The 23,513-nt window shown below is 38.5% G+C and overlaps 3 protein-coding genes across 3 annotated transcripts; 1 reads left to right on the top strand and 2 right to left on the bottom strand.

The window, feature by feature from the left end:
- The first annotated feature begins 300 nt into the window (after positions 1 to 300).
- bokb (BCL2 family apoptosis regulator BOK b) lies at positions 301 to 12,154 on the top strand. The gene is made up of 5 exons (XM_042498288.2): positions 301 to 565; positions 1,061 to 1,403; positions 3,520 to 3,648; positions 9,197 to 9,360; positions 11,068 to 12,154. The coding sequence occupies exons 2-5, from the start codon at positions 1,181 to 1,183 to the stop codon at positions 11,191 to 11,193; spliced, it is 642 nt and encodes a 213-aa protein (XP_042354222.1). The 5' UTR covers positions 301 to 565; positions 1,061 to 1,180; the 3' UTR covers positions 11,194 to 12,154.
- Positions 12,155 to 13,470: 1,316 nt separating this feature from the next.
- Positions 13,471 to 17,369, bottom strand: thap4 (THAP domain containing 4). The gene is made up of 5 exons (XM_042497824.2): positions 17,210 to 17,369; positions 15,571 to 15,724; positions 15,266 to 15,375; positions 14,528 to 14,631; positions 13,471 to 14,333 (listed from the first exon to the last, which is right to left on the bottom strand). Exons 1-5 carry the CDS (start codon positions 17,232 to 17,234, stop codon positions 14,217 to 14,219), a joined length of 510 nt encoding a protein of 169 aa, XP_042353758.1. The 5' UTR covers positions 17,235 to 17,369; the 3' UTR covers positions 13,471 to 14,216.
- A 1,037-nt stretch (positions 17,370 to 18,406) lies between these two features.
- Positions 18,407 to 23,094, bottom strand: agxtb (alanine--glyoxylate aminotransferase b). The gene is made up of 11 exons (XM_042498061.2): positions 22,742 to 23,094; positions 22,040 to 22,232; positions 21,875 to 21,939; positions 21,598 to 21,698; positions 21,435 to 21,505; positions 21,252 to 21,336; positions 21,040 to 21,138; positions 20,684 to 20,753; positions 19,508 to 19,603; positions 19,113 to 19,241; positions 18,407 to 18,787 (listed from the first exon to the last, which is right to left on the bottom strand). Exons 1-11 carry the CDS (start codon positions 23,012 to 23,014, stop codon positions 18,680 to 18,682), a joined length of 1,290 nt encoding a protein of 429 aa, XP_042353995.2. The 5' UTR covers positions 23,015 to 23,094; the 3' UTR covers positions 18,407 to 18,679.
- Between the last annotated feature and the right edge of the window lie 419 nt (positions 23,095 to 23,513).

Here is a 23,513-nt window from a genome sequence, read left to right as displayed (position 1 = left end):
TGATTTAAAACCTCGTGACTTTTACGCACACGAGGAGTAGACACAAATAATATGCAAAAATGTAAAAATGAAAAAAGATTAGATCAGATTATTTTGCCCAGATTTGTGAATGAAAATATATGCGCAGTTGATTTGTTTTCCACTGTCCATCGTACTGCGGCTTGTCTCGTTTCTGCTGGCAGTTATGCGTCAAACTCCGCCTCCGGGCTGCTCCTGACTATGAAACCAACGCTCCCACTGAGCTCCAATGGGAAGCTGGAACAACAGGTAGGCGTCCTCTAACTGCGTCTCTGCGCGCAGTCAGTCGGTGTTTTCCGGGGGAACAAGTGGTCCGAGCAGACCATGAGCTATTCAGAAATGAGACCTGAGGTAAAACTTCGCCCCATCATATCCTAATTATCCGAAACAGCATTTTATGTGAGTGGACGAGCTGTTTGCCTGCGACTTTTTGGTTCTTTTTGACTGCGAAACACCACAGAAAGCTGGTTTGGAAGATTTTCTGCTTAATTGATTGGACAAATCACACTTGTCGAGTGGATATCTCAATGTGGGAACAACGTTGAAGGTAAGCCTGCAACAGCCAGCATTATTAATAATTAGTTATTCTAAGACATATCTTAGATATTCTACTTTTTTATCATGTTATTAAATGTTGCACTGAAAGACGTGTCTTATACGCATTTTTTAATCTCGAATCAAGTTGCTCTCGAACAGCAAAATATTTCCCTTGTCATTTTGTGGTATCACCTTGTTGTTGCATAATCCAAGAAATGTAGCAATATCTTCTTGACTATCCTACCATGTGACTCACAACAATAACGCCTCCATCAAATTCTTATGTAAGTTTCTGGTCTAATTTAGACTCTCAGTGTCTGTATGTACGCCCAAAGTCCTTGTGAATGTACAAAGTGTGTAGCAGCAGCAGGAATCACTCAAGATGCTGACTTTTTTTGCACCATGTGTTGATTAAAAGTGTCTGGCACAAACATTTCAAGATTTGCAAGTCATGCCAAAACAGTTCTCACCAGATGCCTCTAATCAGGGTTTTCTGTCCTCACAGCTGCCATATTGTCCTCATCGTTAAACTTTGCTCCTCTGGGATTAAAGCCAGGACACAGTGAGACACAGCTGATCCCAGGAGGTCAGACACACTCTGACCCAGATCCCCCTGCAGGAGGACATGGAGGTCCTGCGGCGGTCCTCTGTGTTCGCTGCAGAGGTCCTGGATGTTTTTGACCGCTCGTTGACGGAGAAGGAACTGGTGTCCCAGTCCAAAGCCTTGTGCAGAGACTACATACTGTCCAGACTCAACCAGAATGGACTTGGGTGGTCCAAAACTGAACTCAACCTCTCTCCTTCAAACGCAGCGCTCGCTGAGGTGTCTTTGGTGCTTCTCTGTCTTGGTAAGAGAAACCTGAAGATCTATAAAGTCTTAGAAAACTTAAAAATTAGTGAAATAATGGGCAAAGTTAAATTTTATTGTAACATACATGCACATCCAAGGCTGCGGTTATTTCCTCGTCTACTTTGAACCTGATAGGAGAGGATAACATCAGTAAGATGAAGTGGCCACATTAGTTTTAACCTTCAACAAAGGCTGCACAATCCTCAGTTTATTTTAAGTGTTTTTGGGGTAAATTTTATACCTTTTTATTGTATTTATATGTCAGACAGTAGAGAGATGACGAAAATAAATGTCTCAATTAATAAATAAAAAATAAATGAATCATCAAATTATTAATTATTCACATTATTTTAATGTAGTTATTAATTATGAAAAATTATTACATTAATACATAATGTCTCAATTGGACAATATTGTGGTACATGACTTTTTTTCATGAGTAGAAATATAAATCTGCTATAGATGTTCTGTCGTTTTCATCTGGGTCTCATCTGGTAGTGATGTAATATAAATACCAGATGTTTTTCATGTTTGTAAACAAGTTTGTGACAAAAATTGGGTAAATCGAACCTTTTCACCATATTGTTATATGAAGAAATTTGTAGGGAACAAAAAATCCTGAATCCAAATCTGTACAAAGAAATAATAAGGGCTTAATGTTCCACCAAATTCCACTGAAATCTGAAATCTGCCAGTAAGAAGGGTTCCCACTGTCACGGAAAACCTGAAAAAGTCTTGTTTTCCAAAATCTTTCAAAGTTGTAGAAAAGTCATGGAATCATGTTATCCATCTATCCATCCATCTCCATCCAAATTTTATTGTGTTTAATGAAATCACACAGTCACAGTAATCTTACATGTAGAACCGTCCACATAATGTAACATAGCCGCAGATTTATTTTCCGTAGCTGTTAATGTGCCTTTAATATGTGTCGTCGTGTGATGGTTTGTTGACCATCATGTACATTTATTCATTTTTCCCAACCTTCCCGCTCTCCATCCATGTCTGCCAGCTGACTGGAATGATGTTTGAATAGAATTTGAATCTAATGTATTTGAATAACACCACGCAAAGTGCGGGAACAAAACAACATTATGACAGTGTGTCTAAAAATGCCATGATACCCAAAGTTTTCATATCCTTGCCCCAGTAAAACTTTTAAATTTAGCTTCAGATTTAGCAGTTAACATGAGCATGACTTTTGGAGTATAGATCTGTTTGTGTTAAATGTTGTCAATGGTCTTGGAAATTTTTTATGGGTCTTTGAAAAGTCATGGAAAAATTTTGAAAGTGCATCCATGAAAAAGTGTGGGTACCTTGAGTAAGCTTTGAGATTTTTTTTACTAAAAAAGAAAAGGTGGACTCAAAAGACAAGTGCTTTGTAGAGGTAAGAACAGCTGAAACATACAATGAATATATAAATATAATATACAATATAGACTTGAGACTTTGCATAAGGCCGTTTTGCATATTCCATGTAACAGTATTTACCGGTGACACAAAAAAAAACCCCTTAAAAGTAAAGAAATTCTTTCCAATCAAGCATAAATTGATCAATTTATTGCTTTTAAAGTAATAAATTCTTATTATCTTGTGTGCCTTCAGCCTGTTGTGAGCTGACTGTTGTGATGGTGATATGATTACAGCTCTCAGGTCTAAAAACCAGAGTTGATAATCTTCTTTTAGATAACAGGAGGCTGAGAGCTGAGATGACTCAACAGAGCAGGGAGCATTAATTGTTACATGTGAAACATGAGAACTTATACTTGACTGTTTAAATGATCCACGTACTGCACTGGATATTATATGTTTAAAGCCATGATGTCGCGTTGTATGACGCGTCCGTGTGTGAGAACAGTTTGAACCGAGTGATCGAATCCAGGGGACTTGACTCACTTAACACATTAAAGTACTCAATGTCTGTTTAAGAGACCTACATGTTTCACTTTAACGTCCTGACATCTTAGAGACCCTCCAGCAGCAGAACAGAGTAAATGGTCTGAATCGCTTGGATTGCGTAATAGTTTGTATAACCCAGAGCGTTTAAAAAATTGGTTTAAACTGTGCTCTTCCTGCTTCTCCTTTTTTGTCTGTGCTCTCCCTCTGTTACCTAGGAGACGAGCTGGAGTGTATACAGCCCAGTTTGTACAGGAACGTGGCGCGGCAGCTCAACATCTCTGTTGCCATGGAGAACATGGTTTCAGATGCCTTCATCGGCGTGGCAACAGAGATCTTCTCAACAGGTACACAGCTGTTGGTGATTATAATGATGATGGTGATGTAGCACACTGTCCAAACTAAACGTGTCGTCCTCAGCCAGCACAGGAAGTGATTTTCACTTCAGTGTCTCAGACTGCTGATGCAGGCAGTTACTGTGATTAAGCAGGTGTGACTGCGCAGTTTGCAGTTGGCTGAGTGCTTTCAGTGAGAGTGAGCGGGTGTGAATCAGGCGTTGGTGGAGTGAGACTTCATCTAAAACCATAGACTGTATAAAAATAACGTAGGTGGCCACTGTGACGTCACACATTGGTTTGTGGACTCCCATTTTCAAACCTCAAGTTCGGCATTTTGGCCATCACCATCTTAGATTTGAGCAACCAGAAGTGTGGATATATAAACAGAACTGGATACAGTGTTGAAGGTGGGGCCTGGTTTAGTCTGCTGTAGACCACTTAAACACAGAATAATCAAATTAACTACACTTACAATAAAGTTAAAGTAGCTACAGACAAATAGTATCTATTTATTTAACCAGAAAAACCTCTTGAGACGAAACATCTCTTATGTAGTTAAGAAAAGTCTTATTACAATGAAGTTTAATGAAGTTCTGTTATAATTAAATTAAATAAAGTTTAAATACTGTATTAAGTACTGTTATGTTTAAGTTAAATCAAGTAATGTTAAGGTGTAGTTAAGTGTTGTTATTATAAATTTAAATAAAGTACTGTTATAATAAAGTTCTCTCAAAATGTTAAAACAAATATTTAATAAGATTAAATTCAATGCTGTTAAAATGAAGTTAAATGAAGTACTATTATTGCAAAGTTAAACAACATAATGTTATAATAAAGGTACATAAAGTACTGTTATGAAAAAGTTAAATAGCACTGTTGTAAAAAAGGTAAACAAAGTACTATTATGATAAAGTTAAATGAAGTATCATTAATTAATAGTATTTTCAAGTCACACAGTGCTCGCAAAATATAACTAAAAATCGTGGTAGTGTGCAGCTCTGCAGATATAAAAACACACACCTCACCTGCTCACACACTATCACTAAGGAGATGTTGGGGACGGGCGGAGGAGTGTGTGTGATGTATCGTGTTTGCGAGTCTTTCTTTGTGTGTGTATGTCTGAGAGGGATAGAGACTTATGAGAGAATGCGAGAACTGAAATACGGAAGCGAGTCTCATTCTGTTGGATTAAAATGAGAAAAAAACAAAAAAACCTTTTCATTTGGGTTGTGACACTAAAAAAAAATTCTACTGATTTACTGACTCCTTGTAATTTCACATTTGGCCACTATGTCACATTGCCTTTAAAGCCCAGCGCTGTTCCTGGAGGCTTGGCCTGAAAGTGGCCACACCCTTAAATATGCATAACTTTAACCCTTCATAAAATGTAAATGGGTGAGTTATAAAAAAAATTGCACCTGTACAGTTGTCATGAACGGGAAAATTAGCTATAGAGAGTAAAGCTGTTTTTTGTACCAGGCTGTGAACATGTTTATCTCTGCTGTAAAGTTGGGTTTTTTAACCATGAATATATCAATAATCTGGATACAGCCATGGAGATGGGCCTCGTGCATTTCTGTGAGAGCTGCTCATTGTTGCATGAAGCAAAAAAAAGCTCTTTTCCTGGTTATTGAATACAAGGATCTATTGGCCCATAAGGCTGCACACTAGAGACTTACGGTGGCCGAGTGTGCCCGAGTGGGTAACTTCCACTGGAGGATCAACTGACTTCTGGTTAAGTGCCTCACTAGCATGAATGGCAGTCTAAAAACTTTAATCTTGTGGCTCTCTTAGACTTTACAAATGTGATTGAACTGGATGGCTTAAATGTAGATAGTGAATTGAGTCGTTTCACAGGGGTTTTGATGCTCACAAAAAATGATTTACTGATTTACAGACGTCTCGTTCCCGATGGAAGTCAATGGGGGAAAGTCTTGCTGGGCCTGTGGGCATCACGTGACCGGCCCTGACAGTGTAATTCCACTTTTGGCCACATGTAAAATTTGCATCAGAGCCTGGTGTACTTCCTGGAGGCTTGATTTTAACATGGGAGTTTATGGAGATCAAGTTGCTGTTGGAGGCAGTGGACATTCGGGGAACTGCAGTTTTGGCACATCCGAGTCAACTTCATTTTTCGGCTCTGGAGGTTGCCACATGACTGAAACTGTGTGAATTTGTGAATGAATAACAAGACTAGTAGGACACAGACTTCCACTAAGACCAAATGCCTTATTCTGCAATGTTAATGAAAAGGAAAACTAGTTTGTGTATTCGCCCCATGATTAATATCTGCTGTGGGATGTAATGGGCTTCTCCTCAGCCCAAACAAAACCCTCGTTCAGTTTACTTGACAAACAAGCAAAATGACCGTAAAACATAACCTCATGGTGGAGGTGATGAATAATAATTAAAATCTTTGTTCAGTCTTGGTCTTGAAAGAGGACTTTTGGTTTTGTTGGACTGATTTCATCTTGTTTGTGCTGGCTCCTGGACGTGTTTTAAGTTGTCTTGACAACAGATCTGCTTCGTACACCATTCAAAGCAGCTGACATTTTGAGGTCTCCAAATAAAAATGGTGACATTATGTCCCAGAAAGAGCCTTTGGGATAGATTAGATGGTTTGGCCGCAGTGTGACGTGGAGCTAAAAATTGTCATATTTCCAAGAAAGGTAAAAACAGACTTGCTTAATGTGATTTTCATGCCTGTGTGCCGGCTAAACTTGTGCTTGTTTAGACGTCACAAGGGTGCAATTCTTGGAAACAGCGTGGGATTCCTCCTGAAGAATAACAATCTGGTGAACCCAGGCTGCTCTGGCCTTCTGGGACGATCTGAAAGGTGGATATAAATAGAAAAATGCACAAGTTTGTTTTTCCTTCTGTCAGGAATTTGTTTTATAATGACTTATATAACTTTTTATCATTCCTCTACATGCCTCCAAATGCTCAACATGACCAAAAAGGAATGAAACATCTAGTGAATCTATCATCATAACCACATACTTTTTTAGAAGCAGTTTAATGGCCGTCTGCACTTTGATCTCCCTCAGTAAAATCACGTCTCTCCTCTAACCATCTTCGCCTGCCTCCCACTTATGTTCTTCCTCTTTCCGCCCTCCTCTTCTCCAGCTTTATCCCTGACAATCTTGTCTCTATTCTTGGCCTCCTTCTGAGTAGGGAGTGAGATGTGACGTGCTTTGACAGCTTCCGTGGACACTTATCTCATTTAAGCTTGCCCAGAGCTCGCTCTATCCCACTTATAGCCACAGTCAGACACTGTAGGTCAGCCATAACAATGCGAGCTGGCCGAACGAGGCTAATACCATTAGGCCCTGCACTGCATCATTGACTGTGGTTATAACAGTCCCTGCTGCCCTGGAAACCCAACCTGGAAATGGCTGGATGCCATTAATAATCATGCTGGATGTTTAAGAGGACAAAGAATTTTCCTTTTTTAGCTTTTTATGACTCTGGATTGCTTCTTAGTGCTGAATGAAAAATCGTTTTTTCACAATAGAGTGTGCGTCACCCACCTCCAGGCAAAGCAACACAGTCTTTTAAATTTATAACTGGCACAGTAACACATCTTATCAGCTACATTAACACAAACGCACTGGTTTGTTGACTTTAACTTGGTATTTACAGTTTATTTCAGTACAAGGTCCGCCAGTTGCCCCACAAACTCCGTGTCAGGTCACAGAATATGTAACAGGCTTTAATAGAGGAGAAACCACGGGCGCCGATGGGTGTTGATGCTCGGCGAAGACTGAGTTCGGCACCCATGAGAACAGGAAAAGGAGTGTTTATTTTGAGATAAATGTGGCCGTTTTATTGATTCCTGTCAGGAAACTCTGCTGTGTTCAGGATGAAGTGTGATATTTTTGCTTCTCGCTTATCAAACAACTGTTCTGGGACTGCAAGACTGAATCGATATCAGCTTGAATTGCAGAAGCATAACGATCCCTCCAGACATGATGCATTAAAGGAGCAGTTTCCAAGAATTAGGTGGATTTAGTGGCATCCTTAGAAGGGGTTGACAGATTATTGCCCTGTCTGATTGTTGGGACCAATATTTGGCATTTTGCAGATTACCTGTAGCAGTATTTTATTTTTTATGATTGCTGATAAAATTAAGTAATTAAAAAGTGCAAAGAAAGTGTCAACATGGGAGGAACTTTTACTCTGTGAAACCCCAGGGAGCTATTTTTATTTGTTCATTTAAATTTTCACTTGACTTTTTTTTAAAATTAAGTTGCTGGGAACTTTCTGTATATGATGTTGAACATTTGCTAAAGTAATTTAAACAAAGTTTTGTGTTGGAGTTTGTTATATTACAAATTCTTAATATTGACAGAAAGATTTTCATTTTTTTTGTAAAAGCATATCAGTTCCACATATCTGTTATCAATCTCATTAACTATGAGTAATTGGGGCCTGAAAAACCAATATTGGTCGACTGAAACTTCTCCTGGTTTTTACCAGGAGCTTTATTATCCACAGAGGTCTCTCCCTCTCCAAAATAAACAAACACAGTGATTAAAACTTGTAAAAACAGTTATTAAAGTAGTTTCACATTACAAATTAGTATTTTTCCTGATGCTGTTTGGCATGTCATAGACAGGCTGCTGGCTCAGCACCTGCTAAAGTGTGCTCACATTTTTTCTTTGAAAACTTAGGATCCAGATGCTAAGGAGGTTTTTCTCAAAGCTTAATTGTTTGCAGAGGTCTTCACCTCCCCAAAACAGATGGATGAGGTTATTTAAACCATGGATCAAACTGTTTCAAGTGTTTTTCTGACGTCAACTACAGTAGCTGACACGAAAACAGAAAGACAGCCCTATCTAGAGCCAGTGTTTTGTCTGTTCTGGGCCTCTGTAGAAACATGGTGGTGTAACATGGCGCTCTCTAAGGGTAAGGACGTGTCAGGCTCCCAAGAGGTACGACAGGCTTTGGAGCCAATTTTTGTCATGGCCAAACGGTGGAATTACAACTCCTGAGTTCTTCACATGATGCCATGGAGCCCAAAAGACATTTCCCCAATAACTTACATGCCGAAAGAGACGTCTGTAAGTTAGTTGATACATTTTTTTTAACATCACAACCCCGCGAAATGACTGGTTTCACTATCAGCATTTAATCAGTTTTGTCCGATAAAATTCGCAAGTCTTGAAGAGCCGCAAGATTAAATAAATGTATCACCATTCACCAAGCACAAGTTAGCATGCAGAGGTCTCTCGTGCGCTTGCTCTTTGGGCCGAATGATGTGGAAGCAGCGCCCATCATCCAGATAATTTCTTACAGCGGAAATAAAGCTTTTTTGGCTTCATGTAAAAATATCGGCTCATTCTAAGACATTCTAACAAAATCACAATAATTGTTATTTTCAATTGATTATACCCTAAAGAAGACGTACTTATTATATTTTATTCTATTTCTGTCGATATATCCCCCAAAATCCTGCACACTGGACCTTTAATGATGAGCATCAGGGCTTGCACATCTATACTCAGACTTAAATACATAAAACATAACCCAGTGATGCCTGTTTTTCCCATTATAGGTATAACATGGGGCAAGGTGGTGGCCATGTATGCAGTAGCCGGAGCCCTGGCAGTGGATTGTGTCAGACAGGGTCATCCGTCCTCCGTTCACATCTTAGTGGACAGTCTGGGCCAGTTTGTCCGCAAGTTTCTGGTTCCCTGGCTGAAGAGACGGGGAGGATGGGTAAGTAACACTCTGCACAAACTGTGCAGAGTTTCTCATGTATGTTTTTATCTGATTTCAATATGATTAATACCGCTGCATGTTTAGTGTTACTGATATGACATTTGAGACAACAAGAGGGGGAAAAACACAGCTTGCATCTTGTTTCTATGGAGATTAAAACTAAAAATCTCTCTGGTCCTCTGTGTTGTTTTTGTTGTAGCTGGATCGGTAACTTTGTTATCTTGTTTATAAAAAAAACTCAGTTTGCTTTCATAAGCTCTGATAGTCAGAGGGGAGCTGCATAAAATCTGTTGTTGCTCAGAAAGGCCCAGATGACTGAAAACTGAGCTCTTCCTGCCACACTGCTGCTTCCTGTTTGCTTATCTGATGCTAAAATTTACAGTAATATTTGCTTCTTTGGCCCTCTCTTGATTAAAAGACAATTTAAAAAAGCATTTTTAGCTGCACTTACCTAAAAGTTTTTTTATTTCTTCCTCTGTCATTATCAACAAGTCAAAATGTAAATTTGCCAAAAATGTTTATTTATGACAAAATACGTGCAAAATCCAAGACATTCCCATGGGCCTCAGCTGTTTGCATACTAACACACTAAACTTAGCTGGTGAACATGATAACTCTTGTTTTTAATCACTGGACTTCTGCCTTTTTCCTGAGGAATTTTTCCTTGAAAAGTGCCCCTCTTTTTTTGCATGTGACTATTGAAGGGTACCTTTGCTGCTTTTCCTTATTTTCTGTCATATTTCTAATGTAACAGTGAGGAATGTTCATATTAAATGTGGCCAAAGTTTCAAAATAATGAGGTAAACGTGTTAAAGTAATCACTGTGGGCAAAAACCTCAGGTTTGGACCGTTCTGAATACCCTGTTTCTGACATTTCTTCTACTTTTTAGACAAGCAGGCGTCAGCTTGTGATTTCTTTACATGGTCATCTGCTCCAGGCGTGTAACTGCGTGTGCTTACATTACATTGCCTACACGGCTACATTTACACACTAACATCAGAGAAATATGTAATCTTGGTTGCCAATGTTACTAATTTCTCCCATATTTCAGATAATATTCCTGCTGGAACTTGTCTGGTTGTAAAGACTTATGTTTAGAAGCTTTTATCAGTGATTTTTCACAGAAAGGGCCACTATACTTGTCAAGTTAGTTATTCCTCTGCAGTAACGCTGCATAAACAATGGATGTGCAAAGATAACTGGATACAGCATTGGTGGGCCCTCTTCATTCATGTGCAAGTTGCTCTGTGGCACACAAAGTCAAAAAGTAGGTCTAAAATGAGAGAGATCTTAGATCCATACAGCAAGTGCATGAGAAACCTCATCAGTCAAAGGGTTAACTTCTGGTGTAGCGCTCCGTTAACTTAAATGAGGATAAAATTATTTAATCTTGCAGCTTTTCTAGACTTTTAAAATGTGATCAGACTGAGTGAATCAAACCCAAAACGAGTCATTTTGCATAGGGTTGTGCCGCTTTTATCGCTTGTATTTACTGATTTATAGGTTCTATTTCACAATGTAGGTAAACAGGAAAAAGTCTTTTTGGGTCCAGCATTTCAGACAGAGGGTGGATACAAGAAAAAAAAGTGTTTTTTGAATGTTAAAGGATACAAAAATGTTCTAGTAGAGACCCAAAATACAAGTATGAACCTAAAAATGAGCAAATAAGTCTCATTTTAATAAAAACAATTCTCTTTTATCAGGCGGAGATCACGAAATGTGTGGTGAAGAAGGACCTTACCCCTGAGCACCACTGGCTGTCGTCTGTCATCGAGTCTCTGAAATATTTTCTCACTACAATGTATGTCTACATCATGAAGGAACCGTGAGTCATCAGAGGCCGAGTGCACAGGAGTCGGCGTCATCATGGATTGATGTGAGATTAAAATCTCAGACTTATCAATAACGGAGTGGAGATGGTCGCTGTGCCTGCACGCAGATATTTGCTGTTGCTGAATGGCCATCAACAAATGTTTCGTCAGCATCGTGTTTGTGTTTTCTCGGATAAGCGATTACCCTTCATCCAAAGTGTAGTCATGGTGATGTTTAACAGCATAAATGGCAACCAAACACGTGTGTGTCACTCCACCTCTTCTGCATACTGTCACAGTGCTTTCTCCGGTGCAGTAAACCAGGCTTCTCCAGTGATGTAACTGTGTCGTGTGATGGTGTTCGGGTTGAATGTGACGTCTTTGCACTCCTGAGTTAAACTGTTTGATGTAATGTTTGTCTCAGAAAATAAACCTGAAGGAGGAAAGAAAGTGAAAGCCACGCTTGTAATGAGAGTTGATGCTCGCTGGGCTGCGTCTTCTTGACTTTTCAGTTGGAAAACGGTTTATGTCACATGGTGAAGCAAAGGTGTTTCATCTGCTTTCACTCTAAAGGTTTGATTTACACTATTGTACTTCACCAAAGCACAAGAAGTGTCTCTTCCCAAATATGATTCAATTTTCTGCTGCAACTTCAGACCCCACCGACCAAGAAATGTCGGGTCTCATCTTGAGCCAAAGAACTTGAGGACAGAAGAATGATACGTTCAGAACCCACATATTTTGGTGAAGTTGATTTCCTTTTCTTTTCTTTTATTTTAAATCTGTAAATATTGTTATTTATGATTTTATTTTTTGTATCTTGATGACTTTAACATTTAAAGCCACTGCAATGTAAAGACAACGGCTCTCCAGGATGATTGTGTGGTATGCTTGATGGTTATCACTTTTGCAGTGTTAATTTATAAATGTGTGTCTGAATGTTTTTTTTTTAAAATCCATAATAAAATCCTAACACATACTTATGTTGATTCTTTTAGGATACTGTGTCTCACTGATCCGGCACTTTACCCCACTTTCCACTCATTTACTGTCACCTCTATGGTAAAGGGATGAAGAATCATCTTTGATGCTGTGTCACTGTTATGCACAATAGCATCATTAACGGGTAAATTTGATCAATATCTTTCATGTTGAACTCACATCAGAGGGAAACTTTTTTTTTTATTTTTGAACCTGGACCCCAAAATTCCCATTGTGCCTCAGTGACATATACTGTATAAATAATGGATGTATTCTACCGTGATGTCTCCCATTGGTTTATGGACTGCTGTTTTGGAGCCTTGATTTTGGCACGTCAGTCATTGCTGAGTGGGGGTGGGTCTGATTTGACTATGGCGATGCCTCACAGACAGGTTGTCACTTAAGTGGCCCAAAACTGATTTTGGGGATTTACTCTGTTTTGGAGCCAGCCTCAAGTGGCCATTCAAGGAACTGCAATTTTTGGCACTTATGCATTGTTTGTTTTTTTTTCAGCCTTGGAGTTTGCTGCTTGCTAGTGACTAATGGAGACAAAAAAAATAAGTCTAGTGCTGTGAGAAACCACTGCAGCGAAACAAGCTGCAATGTAATGCCTTTGAACAACTGTGCACCGTCAATTCAGTTTTTGCAACTGATGGAAGTGTCGAACAAAAACAAAATTTCAGAAGGAACCTACAGAGACAGTTAATATTTTTCTTTACTTTTCACAGATCCGGTCTGTTTGTCAGGATGTGTAATAAAGTCTCGTTCAAGAGCTCTCATTCTGAAATCTGCAAACACACATTATCGATATCACCAAAATGTTCAGCCATGACATTGAAAACCTTTTAGAAAACACTAAGCTACACTTTCTGTGTTAAAACACACCTGTGTTTGTGTTTTTTCTGCAACATGTCATCTTTTGAAAGATTTTATTAGACTTATCCCCGAGCAGACTTGATCACAAAAACAAACCAGCAAACAGTACAGCTTGTCAGTGGCAAAAACAAGCACTTTAATGAATGTAAATTGACAGTGCCCGCAGTGGTTACATTGCAGCCTGTTTTGCTGCTGAAGCTGCAGTGCTCTCTCTCTGTTCTGGACCAATTTAAAGTATTGTTGTTTCTGAGAAGCACAGAACAAGCTAAAACATTAAAATAATTGAAATAAATAAAGACAAAGAAAAGAAAGGTTCAATGACATTAATTTCTTTTAACGCAGTCTGCATCAGAACAAAAATGTTGTATACCCACGAATCTGTCAAATGAAGATATAAACCAAACTTGAAACACAAAAAAACCTCTGAATCATAAAAGGTCATGTTCACCAGTTTAATCCATCCATAACATCACCGTTACATCCAGTATCAGAACAACTCTACATTTTACACTCAAAACATTGATCATTGACTCCAGAAGGACAGCAGTTACTTAAACGTCCAATCTTATAATAGTGCAATTAAAGATAAATGCTAGCAGACAGTGTGCTTAATCAGTGCATTATATGCTTAACAGCTCCCACATTAAATATCTGGACAATAAATATTAAGACAGTGCAAGCACCCATTCTCAACCATGGCCATTAAGTGCAATATGATTTATTTTTTATTTATTCTGTTAAAGATTTCCTGTAGAATTTTAGATCTCTAGTGGTGTTTTCACTCCAGTGATCTACAGGTGGTGGCAATGTGCCGAGAGTTACAGCAATATGCCAGCAAAGGCAGGGAAGAAGATTGTTTATGTGTAAACATGGACATAATTAATATGGAATTTAAAATATTTTTTTCTAAGAGGAAGGAAATGCGCTTGACGTGTTTGTAAAACCTCAAGACACACAATGCATTCTGGTGAGTAACGCTGACGGTAAAAATACATCTCTCTATGAGGCCTCATTAATTCTTTCAATTTAACAGTAATATTAACTTAAATTTCTTCTCCCTGTAGTGCCTAAACAATGCTGATTCATTACTGTATATAACGTGCAAATGCACACCATCACTCAAACCGTTGACCAACCCTGACCTAAGTGTTTCTGTTTTAAAGGAATCCTGGCAGCCTGTTTGGTCAAGATGATCGACGGTAGATGATGTGCAAGTGCTGCATCAGTGGCTGGTTGTCTGTTGCCATGGAAACTGTCTGCTCCAGCTTCCCATCTGGTCGGAGCTGAAACACTCGAGAAATCTGAAAGACAGACGAGAGCAGGTGAGGTCACTGGCACAAAAGAAAGCAAAGTAAAAGTTATTTTATTGATTAAAATCGGTAATGTTGATGCTTTGTGGACTGTGTGGGCAGTGATGTTACACAGATTTGATTTCAATGAAGAGCTTAAGACACTTTTATTAACAATGCGTGCATGATCAGACAATCAGTTTTACCTTCTGTACGTATGGCTCTCTGGCGAAAGAGATTCTGGCGAGACCCTGGCTCTGCAGGTTCAGCTGCTGCCCTGTCAGCTCTCCCTCCTCAATCTCCACCAGACCTGCACACAGAGACACACTGGACTGAAAACATGTGTGAAGTGTCTGTGTAGACAAAACAGTATGTTAGCCATTAAAAACTCATCCTATACACAATTAAGTACCAACTTAACTTTCATATTGGTAAACAAACACAATTTCTATCAGCAAAAAAGTCTTAAAGTGTACATTGGAAATAGTTTTAAAGCAGTAAATCCTTTATGAGAAGAATTAAACTGCCATCCCGGTCATCAATCAGTTACTTTCACTTTCATGACTCAATACATATAATTTATAGCTTATAGATATAAATAATAATTAATCCATCCACCTGTCAGTCATTGCGTATGTCATACTGTAAATACCAGTTATACTGTTTCAGTTTTTCTGAAACTCCCTTTTGTTTAATGTTTCAATATTTATTTATTTCTCTCTAAAATGTACCAATATTTTGTTTTATTTCTTACTATAATGTATTTTTTTTCTCCACAGTATTTTGTTCTGCTTTCTCTATATTGATTTGATAATTTACTACATAAAATGCACAACAAAGGCAGCACAAGGTAAGACAAACATAAAATAAAGAGGTATGTTATTTCCAAGTATTTATGTTTTTCATCATATTTATCGGGAATATACTTTTATGAATGTAACTACCTGAGTTCTGTGCAATGATGAATGCCACTCTGTTGGCCCCTGGCTGCATTCGAATGAAGCCACACTCCCTGTGCAGAGGCTTCTTGGTCTCTGCATGGAAGGCATTGAACCTGTCAAACACAGAAACGAGGAATCACATAAATTGATGAAGTCTGTTGGGATTTTCCTACTGGCAGTCTGTTTGGTCTGATATTTTACTGATCTGTGATGCTGGGTTCAGAAAGTAAGCGTTAAACTTTCCACCAGAAAGGGCATCAATATACAGTTTTCAGCTTGATGTTGGTAGACTTGTTAGAGTGACCTACATGAAGTTGATGACTGGTTGTCCAACATGGCTGAAGTTCAGTGTCTCTGTGTAGCGGAAAGGTTTTATGGAGGGGAAACAGCCCTCTCCCGGTTCATCTGACTCCCAGGAGCCCAGAAGCCAGTCGAGAGGGAGGACGGCTGGGTTTAACTCCACTGACGGTAAAACACAGTGTATGAAACATTATCATGGCAAGAAAAAAATAAATTTTGATACATTTTTCTTTTTTCCCATTAAAATGTTTCCACTTTTTAATCTGGTTATCAGAGTTTATCATTTACTTTTATATAAAGCTCTTTATGTTGTATTGTATGTATGTGTGTGTATATCTCCCTCTATGCTGATTGCATAGAGTTTCTTTTAATTTGGTAGTACATCCAGCATTTTTATTGTGGGATCAGACTGATCATTTTACAGTAGTCTTTTATTGTGACCATTGTAATTGTAATTTTGACTTCTTTGTGAGACACACAACCTCCCACCGCCTCACCAAAATGTCAGACTCTTTGATTGTAATTGTTAATTCAATTCCTTTGCATTTCAACCACGTGTGATATTCCTTCCCTTCTGCTTCTTCAGCAATATCCAAATCCTTTTGTATTTTGAACTGTGATGTCTAGACGGTTTAACTCACACCTTAGGGGGTCGGTACCCATACCTGCAAGAGACAAAGGGCGCGAATACACACCTTTGGATAAGGGGCCGAGGGGTGTGTCTCTCCACAAGCATAAAATGTCCAGTTTTCCCCATGCTCGGGGTCTTTCTTCATCCTGACCGCTCACATGTTGATTGACCTTTTTTTTGCAAAGGAAATAAAACCTTGTCGGCCGGCAGAAGTCTCTATTTCATTCTTCACCAGCAAAAGCAGCAGAGAATTTCCACCACACCATCCCAAAACACACCTGCGTAGTAATGATACTGTGTAATCAGCATCTTGATATGACACACCCCTCAGGTGGACGGATTATCATGGGAAAGGAGAAGTGCTAACTGACACGACTTTTAACAAATTTGATAAAAATATATCTATTGAGTGCATGAAAAATGAAAAAAAAAAAAAAAACTTAAACTGGGAGGATTTAAAATCCAAAAGCACTATACGTTTGCTCTCCTTTCGACAGCAGGTGGCAGTAGCGCTGCGGTTTGGACATTTGACTGAAACCACAAGAAGAAGAATCTGTGCTAAACAGGAGAAGGTGACTGTCCACACTCTCACAGAAATACCCACATCATACAAAAAAGCACGCAGTTGTCACCTTTTCCTTTCAGTATCGTTTTATCGGTCACAAAAATTAGCACTCACTTTTTGACATTCAGAGGTCACAGCACACAAACAGCTCAGTCTGTGCGGCGGTTACCGTTTGTTTACTATCATGGAGGCTAAAGTTAGCTGTTTTCGTTTTCTAAGCTAGCGTCAGTCAAACGTCTCAGTCAGCGATTGACGGTGAGTTGTATGAATAAAGAGACACTGACTTTAGGATATATTTTACTTTTTGCCCTTTGATATTGTAAAGTTACATTATTTAACTAAAAGCCATTTAATACTTTAAAAAAGTAGCGTCTTAAGTTAGTCCGTGGTAACTGAGACATTGTAGCTTCAGTTTACATTGATTTAAACTTAAAATGTTACATCGACCTACCTGTGTGATTTACAGGACACGCCATTAATAAACCAAAAAGCAGTCAAGTGAGTATAAATGCATAAGACGAGGCAGAATTTGGATTAAATGCCACAAACTGCAGCAGTGTAAAGCCAATGTGACGCAGTTTTATAGACAGTTATTACAGTGGAGGATCTTGGGAAATGTAGTCTTTTGTAAGATATTGGTTTTGACAATGGCTGTCAAACTCATTTTAGTTTGGGGTCCACATACAGCCAAATTTCATGTCAACTGGGCCGGACCAGTAAAACCATTTTTTATATTTAAAGTCTGACCAATATTGGATTATAGTATATATATCCGATATATATTATAGTATATTAATTGAAACCTGCTGTATTCGGATGTATTTTTAAAAAGTTTTTAAATCTTTACACTAATTGAGCTAATTGCTTTTACTAAATAGCTACTATTTACTTTAGTATATATTCAATACTTTTGAGGAAAAGGCAATGAGCAACCGGGCAAGTAATGTCCTGCAAACTGCAAAAAATTAGTAGATGTGTTTATTAATTTATTGTGTGTATATGATAGTGTTTTTTTTTTTAATTTGAAGTTGGGGGGGAAGTGTCCAGAAAACTATTTTAATAATCATAATGATATATTTTTTTAAAAAGTGAATTATTATAATTTTGTAGTTTTCTTGTTATGTTTTTTTCTCTTTGTATTTTTACTTTCCCTTTTTGTGCTAATTTTCAGGGAATTGTACTTTTTTGAAAAAACTTTTTTTTTGCTTTATATTTTTTGATATCTGCTTGAATTGCTCATTCACTTTTTCCTTGTTTTTGAAAAAACAACAACAACAACAAGCCAATTGGCTCAGGTTTCAAAGGGTTGAGTCATTTTTATGGAAAAATCTTGATTTTTTTTGTCTGGATGTAGTCAGAGATCTCCTTAACTCAAATGAATAGTCAATGTCAGAAATTAACTATTTAATTAACACGTAACTGTTACATTTATTTAGCCTCTTTAGGAAAATGTGTCAGAGATATAATCTGTTTGTCTTTATTATTAATGACTTCCTTGAAATCTCACACTTTGCAAAGTCACTGTTTTGGACCCTTTGGCAGGCTGGTTCTGGCCAGCGGGCTGTATATTCGACATCCCTGTTATAGACTGTTGGAGCTATTTTCAAAAGCATTCTTACTGTTATCACACATCGAGGCAGGACAAGTGTTTGATAAATTAAAGCACACTTTATTGAAATCTCTCAATGCACTCAGCATGGACCATATGACAATATCTGCTCCTTTATTTGAAAACTAGCCCGCCTACACAATAGAAGCACATGGCCTGTGTTTCATAAAATCTCTGCAGTCAAAAGCACAGAAAAAACCTTGAACTTTATGCAAGTTTTTGTTTTTGTCCCAAGTGTCTGGCATGTTGGGGACTCTGAATGTTTACTCTACTTCCCTAATCGATAAGTAAAGGGTGAGTGGTGAGGGAATTTTAAGCCTTGCTCTTTTTGCAGTTCTTGAGAGCGTCTGCCAGGGCATGTAGTGCCATGTCAGCATTCGTCTTCTCGCAGTTATACCCCATCAATCCAATCCTCATCACCTAATGAAAAGAGAGGTGGAAAGTAGAGTGCATCAGAGCCGGCAGTGACTCAGCAGCATGATTCAGAGAGCTGTAAAGTCACCAAACTGATGACATCGCTCTTGTTATAACTGTTGAAATTGGTTGTTAAGTTCATTTAGACAAGATTTGTGGAGAGGATAATTCACATTTTAATTCAACACCCGCTGCTGCAACATGCTGAGACTGATGGTCACATCTAGAGTGGCTATCATAAAATCATAAAGGTCAGCTGATGACCTTGACCACAGTGTTAAAGGCATAAATTTGTCCACCGTACAGTGCTAAAATACCAATAGTAACTCACCATGCCGATGGAGGGGCCCAGGCCTCCGGTCATCTCCATCTGGTGGTGTTTCATGATGTAGGCCAGCAGCTCCCTCCAGTTGTAGCCCTCGGGGATGGCAATGGTGGTGACGGAGGGAAGCCTCAAATCCTAAGGGACACGACACAAAATGATTGTGTTCACAACAGAGCGGTGCTGTCACAATAACTCTGGTCGAGTGTAACAAAAACAGTCCTGCATCTGAGGGATATGATATACAAGGCTACGGACTGTCACACTGATTATCTGTATGTATTATTCACGTATGTTATTCTTCAGTTTTGTTTATCCAATTTGTTTCTTGCAGATAAGCTTTTTGTTGTCCTTCTGCACAAAATATACACCATGTTTTTTTTTTCATTTCATGTCTGTCTCACCTGTTCAGGGATAAACAGCTTGAGGCCCAAGTCCTCCAGTCCTCTGTACAGATAGGATGCCACCTCCTTGTGTTTCCTCCAGGACTCTTCCAGCCCCTAGAGGGAGACAAAGATCGATGAAGGTAAGTGAGAATCAGAAAAGATATTAGGAGGCGGCTGTGCCAACACCACCAACTCAAATCTGCAGTATTATTTCCACCAAGTTTTTTTTTTTTTTAGCAAAATATAACCATTGGCTCCCCTTTACTGTAGATGTTTTGAACAAAGATGTTAACATATAACTGCCAATAAACAAGAGCCTAATAATACAAAGGAGTATGAGGGCAATATAAAAAATTATTTTTTCCAGAATCCAGTAATATTATGAGAATAAAGTTGTAATTTTGAGGGAAAAAGTCATAATATTACATTAATAAAGTCATAATATTACATGATTAAACTGTTTTCTCAAAATTAAAACTGTACTCTCATATTTTCTCTTATAATCTCATGACTTTTTTCTTGTAATATTGCAACTTTTTTCTTGTAATATGACTTCATTTTCATTATGATTTTTTGTCATAATACCATGACCTTTCACCTAATATTATGACTTCTTTCATTTTATGACTTTTATCTCAATATTATGACATCTTTTCTTATATCATAATCTTTTTCTCATTATTTAATGACTTTTTCTTGTAATATCAGGACATTTTATTCTCATAATATGTCTTTTTTCTTGTTATATCATGGCTTCTTTCTCATTATGACTTTTTTATTGTAATATGACTATTCTCATAATATAATTTTTTGTTACATTTTTCTCATAACATTTCAGTTTTTCTGGTAATTTTATGACTTTCTCATATTATGCTTATTCTTGTAATATGACTTTTTCTTGTAATATTGTAATTTTTGTTGTAGAATTATGACTTTATTCTCATAATATTATAAGTTCTTGTCTTATAATATTATGTTCTGTTTTTTTTTTTAAATCTAAGATTTTTTCCCCCAATATGGGCCAAATTCTCTTTTGTGTGATAGGCCCCAGCACGGCCCATTGTTGGTATTAAACTGGCAAAAATAAAGTTTTTTGACAAACATACTGTAAATGTAAATAATTGTGATGACATACACTAAAATGTGAATCTCTTTAAGTAAAGCAACTGCAAAACTGGTAAAATGTCTCTTTACCTTCTCAGCAAGAATTGCCAGACCCTCTCTCAGGGCGAAGAATCCAGACACTGGACCAGTGTGGTGGTATCTAAAACCCAGAAAACATGTAATTCAACAATGACATCTGTAAAATTCAAAAATTTTAGAGAGACAGAGTAAGATTCAGTGTGTAGGATTTAGGAGGGAAATATCGGCAGAAACGGATTATAACATAAGTGTGTTTTCTTTAGTGTATAAACACATAAAAACAGAATTTTTGTGTTTTAATAATCTAAAAATCAAATATATATATTTAGTCTCCTTCTAACAGAGTTAAAGTAATGTTTAGGTTGTATGAAGAGAATAAAGATGTAATTTGGCTGTAGCGGACTTACACTCTGGCTGGTTGGCCATCACAACCCCAGTAGTTGGACAAATGCGTCATATCAAAGAGGTAGGATACTGGTTTTGTTTTCCTGTTAAACATCTTGTGGCTGTGATGGGTAACAGAGGGACAGAGAGATGCTTAATTCAATGACTGTAAGGTCTCATTTTTTATGCAATGTATGACTCAAAAATGGACTGCAGTCAGAAAGTCCCTCCTCACCATGCTCTGTCATTAAAGGAGATGGGTGCTGTGCCAGGAGGTGCATTCAAAGCCTTCTGAGAACCACTGTATAGGATGTCAATATCTGGGAGTGCAGAGAGAAGCAGAATATATCGCATACAAGCTATGGTAACAGGTAACAGAGTTCAATCATTTGTTAATTAATTATTGTTAATTACTTACTTTGCTTGTCCATAAAAATTGGTGCTGCACCGAGAGATGCAACTGTGTCCACCAGAAAGAGGCAGTTATGTCTGCAGGAGATATGACGGAAAGCATTGACAAATGTGACTTTATATACTTTGGTTGATGACATGAAACTGTCTTAAATGTGTTTGAGGCTCACTTTCTGCAGATGTCTCCAATGCCATCCACTGGGTGGCATAGGCCAGCTGAGGACTCTCCATGTGTGAGGAAAAACAGCACAGGCTTGTGTTTTTCTATGGCCTACAAAAAGACAGTTGTAAAAGAGGTTTAATATAATATGTGCTCTTGTTACTGATAGTAAAGTGATTGTTTGTCAGTATAATTGTTCAGCCATTTTTAGGGCTAACAAAATTTTGTTATTGCCGTGTTTTGTAGCTTTGGTAGGTTATAGGCTACTTTGGAGACACTGTGCATACCTGTTCAATTTCCTTATTGCTGAAATATCCTCCAGGTGTTTTTACCATTCTATGTACATTAGCACCTAAAGATGAGATAGGCAGAAACAAAAAATACACAATCAGTGTAATTTAGTCATGTATGCCTCTGGAGACCCGTGCGTAAAACCGTGCGTAAAGACGTACCCATTCTTTCTGCGATTTCTGCTACCCGCTCTCCCCAGATTCCGTTGATGGCAATGAGCACGCTCTCTCCGGGCTCCACCGTATTAAACACTGCACACTCCATGGCCGCGTGCCCGGAGCCACTCATAGCAATAGTCATGTTGTTCTCTGTTTGAAATACGTACTGGATCCCTCGCTTGATGTCATTCATGATCTAAAAAAAAAAAAAACAGAGACAGGAAAACACTTTTAGCCTAATTGTCAGTTACTGTCACCAACTACTTTTAGTGGTTGCAGTGAGGGTGCACAGCGTAGCCAATGCGCAATTACGCACAACCTATTAGTCATGGTCTTTGATAAATGTGTATTTGTCCTTCGGTTTATTAGGAAATCCAAAAAAAGGCGATACATTGAATAAACACGTATAGAGTAAAACTTTTTCAGTAGTTTTAAAAACTTTTGAGCTGGATTTAGACTGATAAAAAAAAACATTTCGCTGGTCGAGAAAACGTTCACTCAAGCACAAGGAATAAAATATAGCTTGAATCTAGTAGAAGTAAAAAATCTGTGTTCTCAATTTTACTTCAAACCAACAAGACACAAACTTCAAATTGTTCTAGAATTCAGTATTTTCATAAAAATAGCCTTCGTGTGTGCAATTTAAAGTAGTTGGAATTGAACATACAACTTTTTTTGAGTATGAATTTCAAATAAAGCGTTTACCTCATACATTTCTGGATGCAGGTGACCGATGATCGGCCTGCCCTGTGCAGCCAAGATACGTGGAGGAACGTTTGAGGGTCCCGGTCCGAACAGGTACCGCAGTGGAGCCTCCAGCGGCCGGAGCATGCATGCCGGCGGCGGGATGGTGACGGAGGACATGGAGCGGTCCAGTCGCTGCATCAGAGGCGCACTCCTCGCGGCCAGCGGACTGTCGAGGACCGCTGCTGCCTGCTGGGTGAGCAGCACGCTCCGGCTGAACAAAGCCCGCTGCATCACGGCTGGTGTCCTGGTTCCTGGGAAGCCTGCACCGAGTGGGATCAACACCGACAAACGGTGAGACTGAACCTGACTGTGAGTTTTAGGAGAAGATTTAAAACAAACAGGTCTTTGACCTGTTGGCCACGGGGCGGTGTGCCTCCCCATGCAGCCAACCCTGCCCCGGACTTCAGAGTTGGCAATTAGTGGCACAATAGTAAATCGAGTTAAACTAGGTCTTCCATGGTAAAAAAAAAAAAGAAAGAAAAAAAAGGGGTGTGTGTGTTTTATATTGTATTTGTTGTTAACGTATGCACATATTTTACATTTTAAGGTTTAAAAACACTTTTTCAAACATTGGTGTCACTTTATTTGAAGGGAATAAGACTGATATTACACTGTGAGGACATGGTCATATGACAGGTGACATGTGTTGTTTCATGGTTAATTGTTTATTCAAGGATCCCCATTAGAAGCACTTGAATGTGACCCTAGTCCTCCTGGGGTCGTCAACATT

Source organism: Plectropomus leopardus, chromosome 12 (genome assembly GCF_026936395.1).
Source record: "Plectropomus leopardus strain MGB_pleo_1.0 chromosome 12, ASM2693639v1, whole genome shotgun sequence".
NCBI classification, from domain to species: domain Eukaryota; kingdom Metazoa; phylum Chordata; class Actinopteri; order Perciformes; family Serranidae; genus Plectropomus; species Plectropomus leopardus.
Note: the sequence above shows the minus strand (reverse complement) of the source record. Positions and strands in the feature narration are given on the sequence as shown.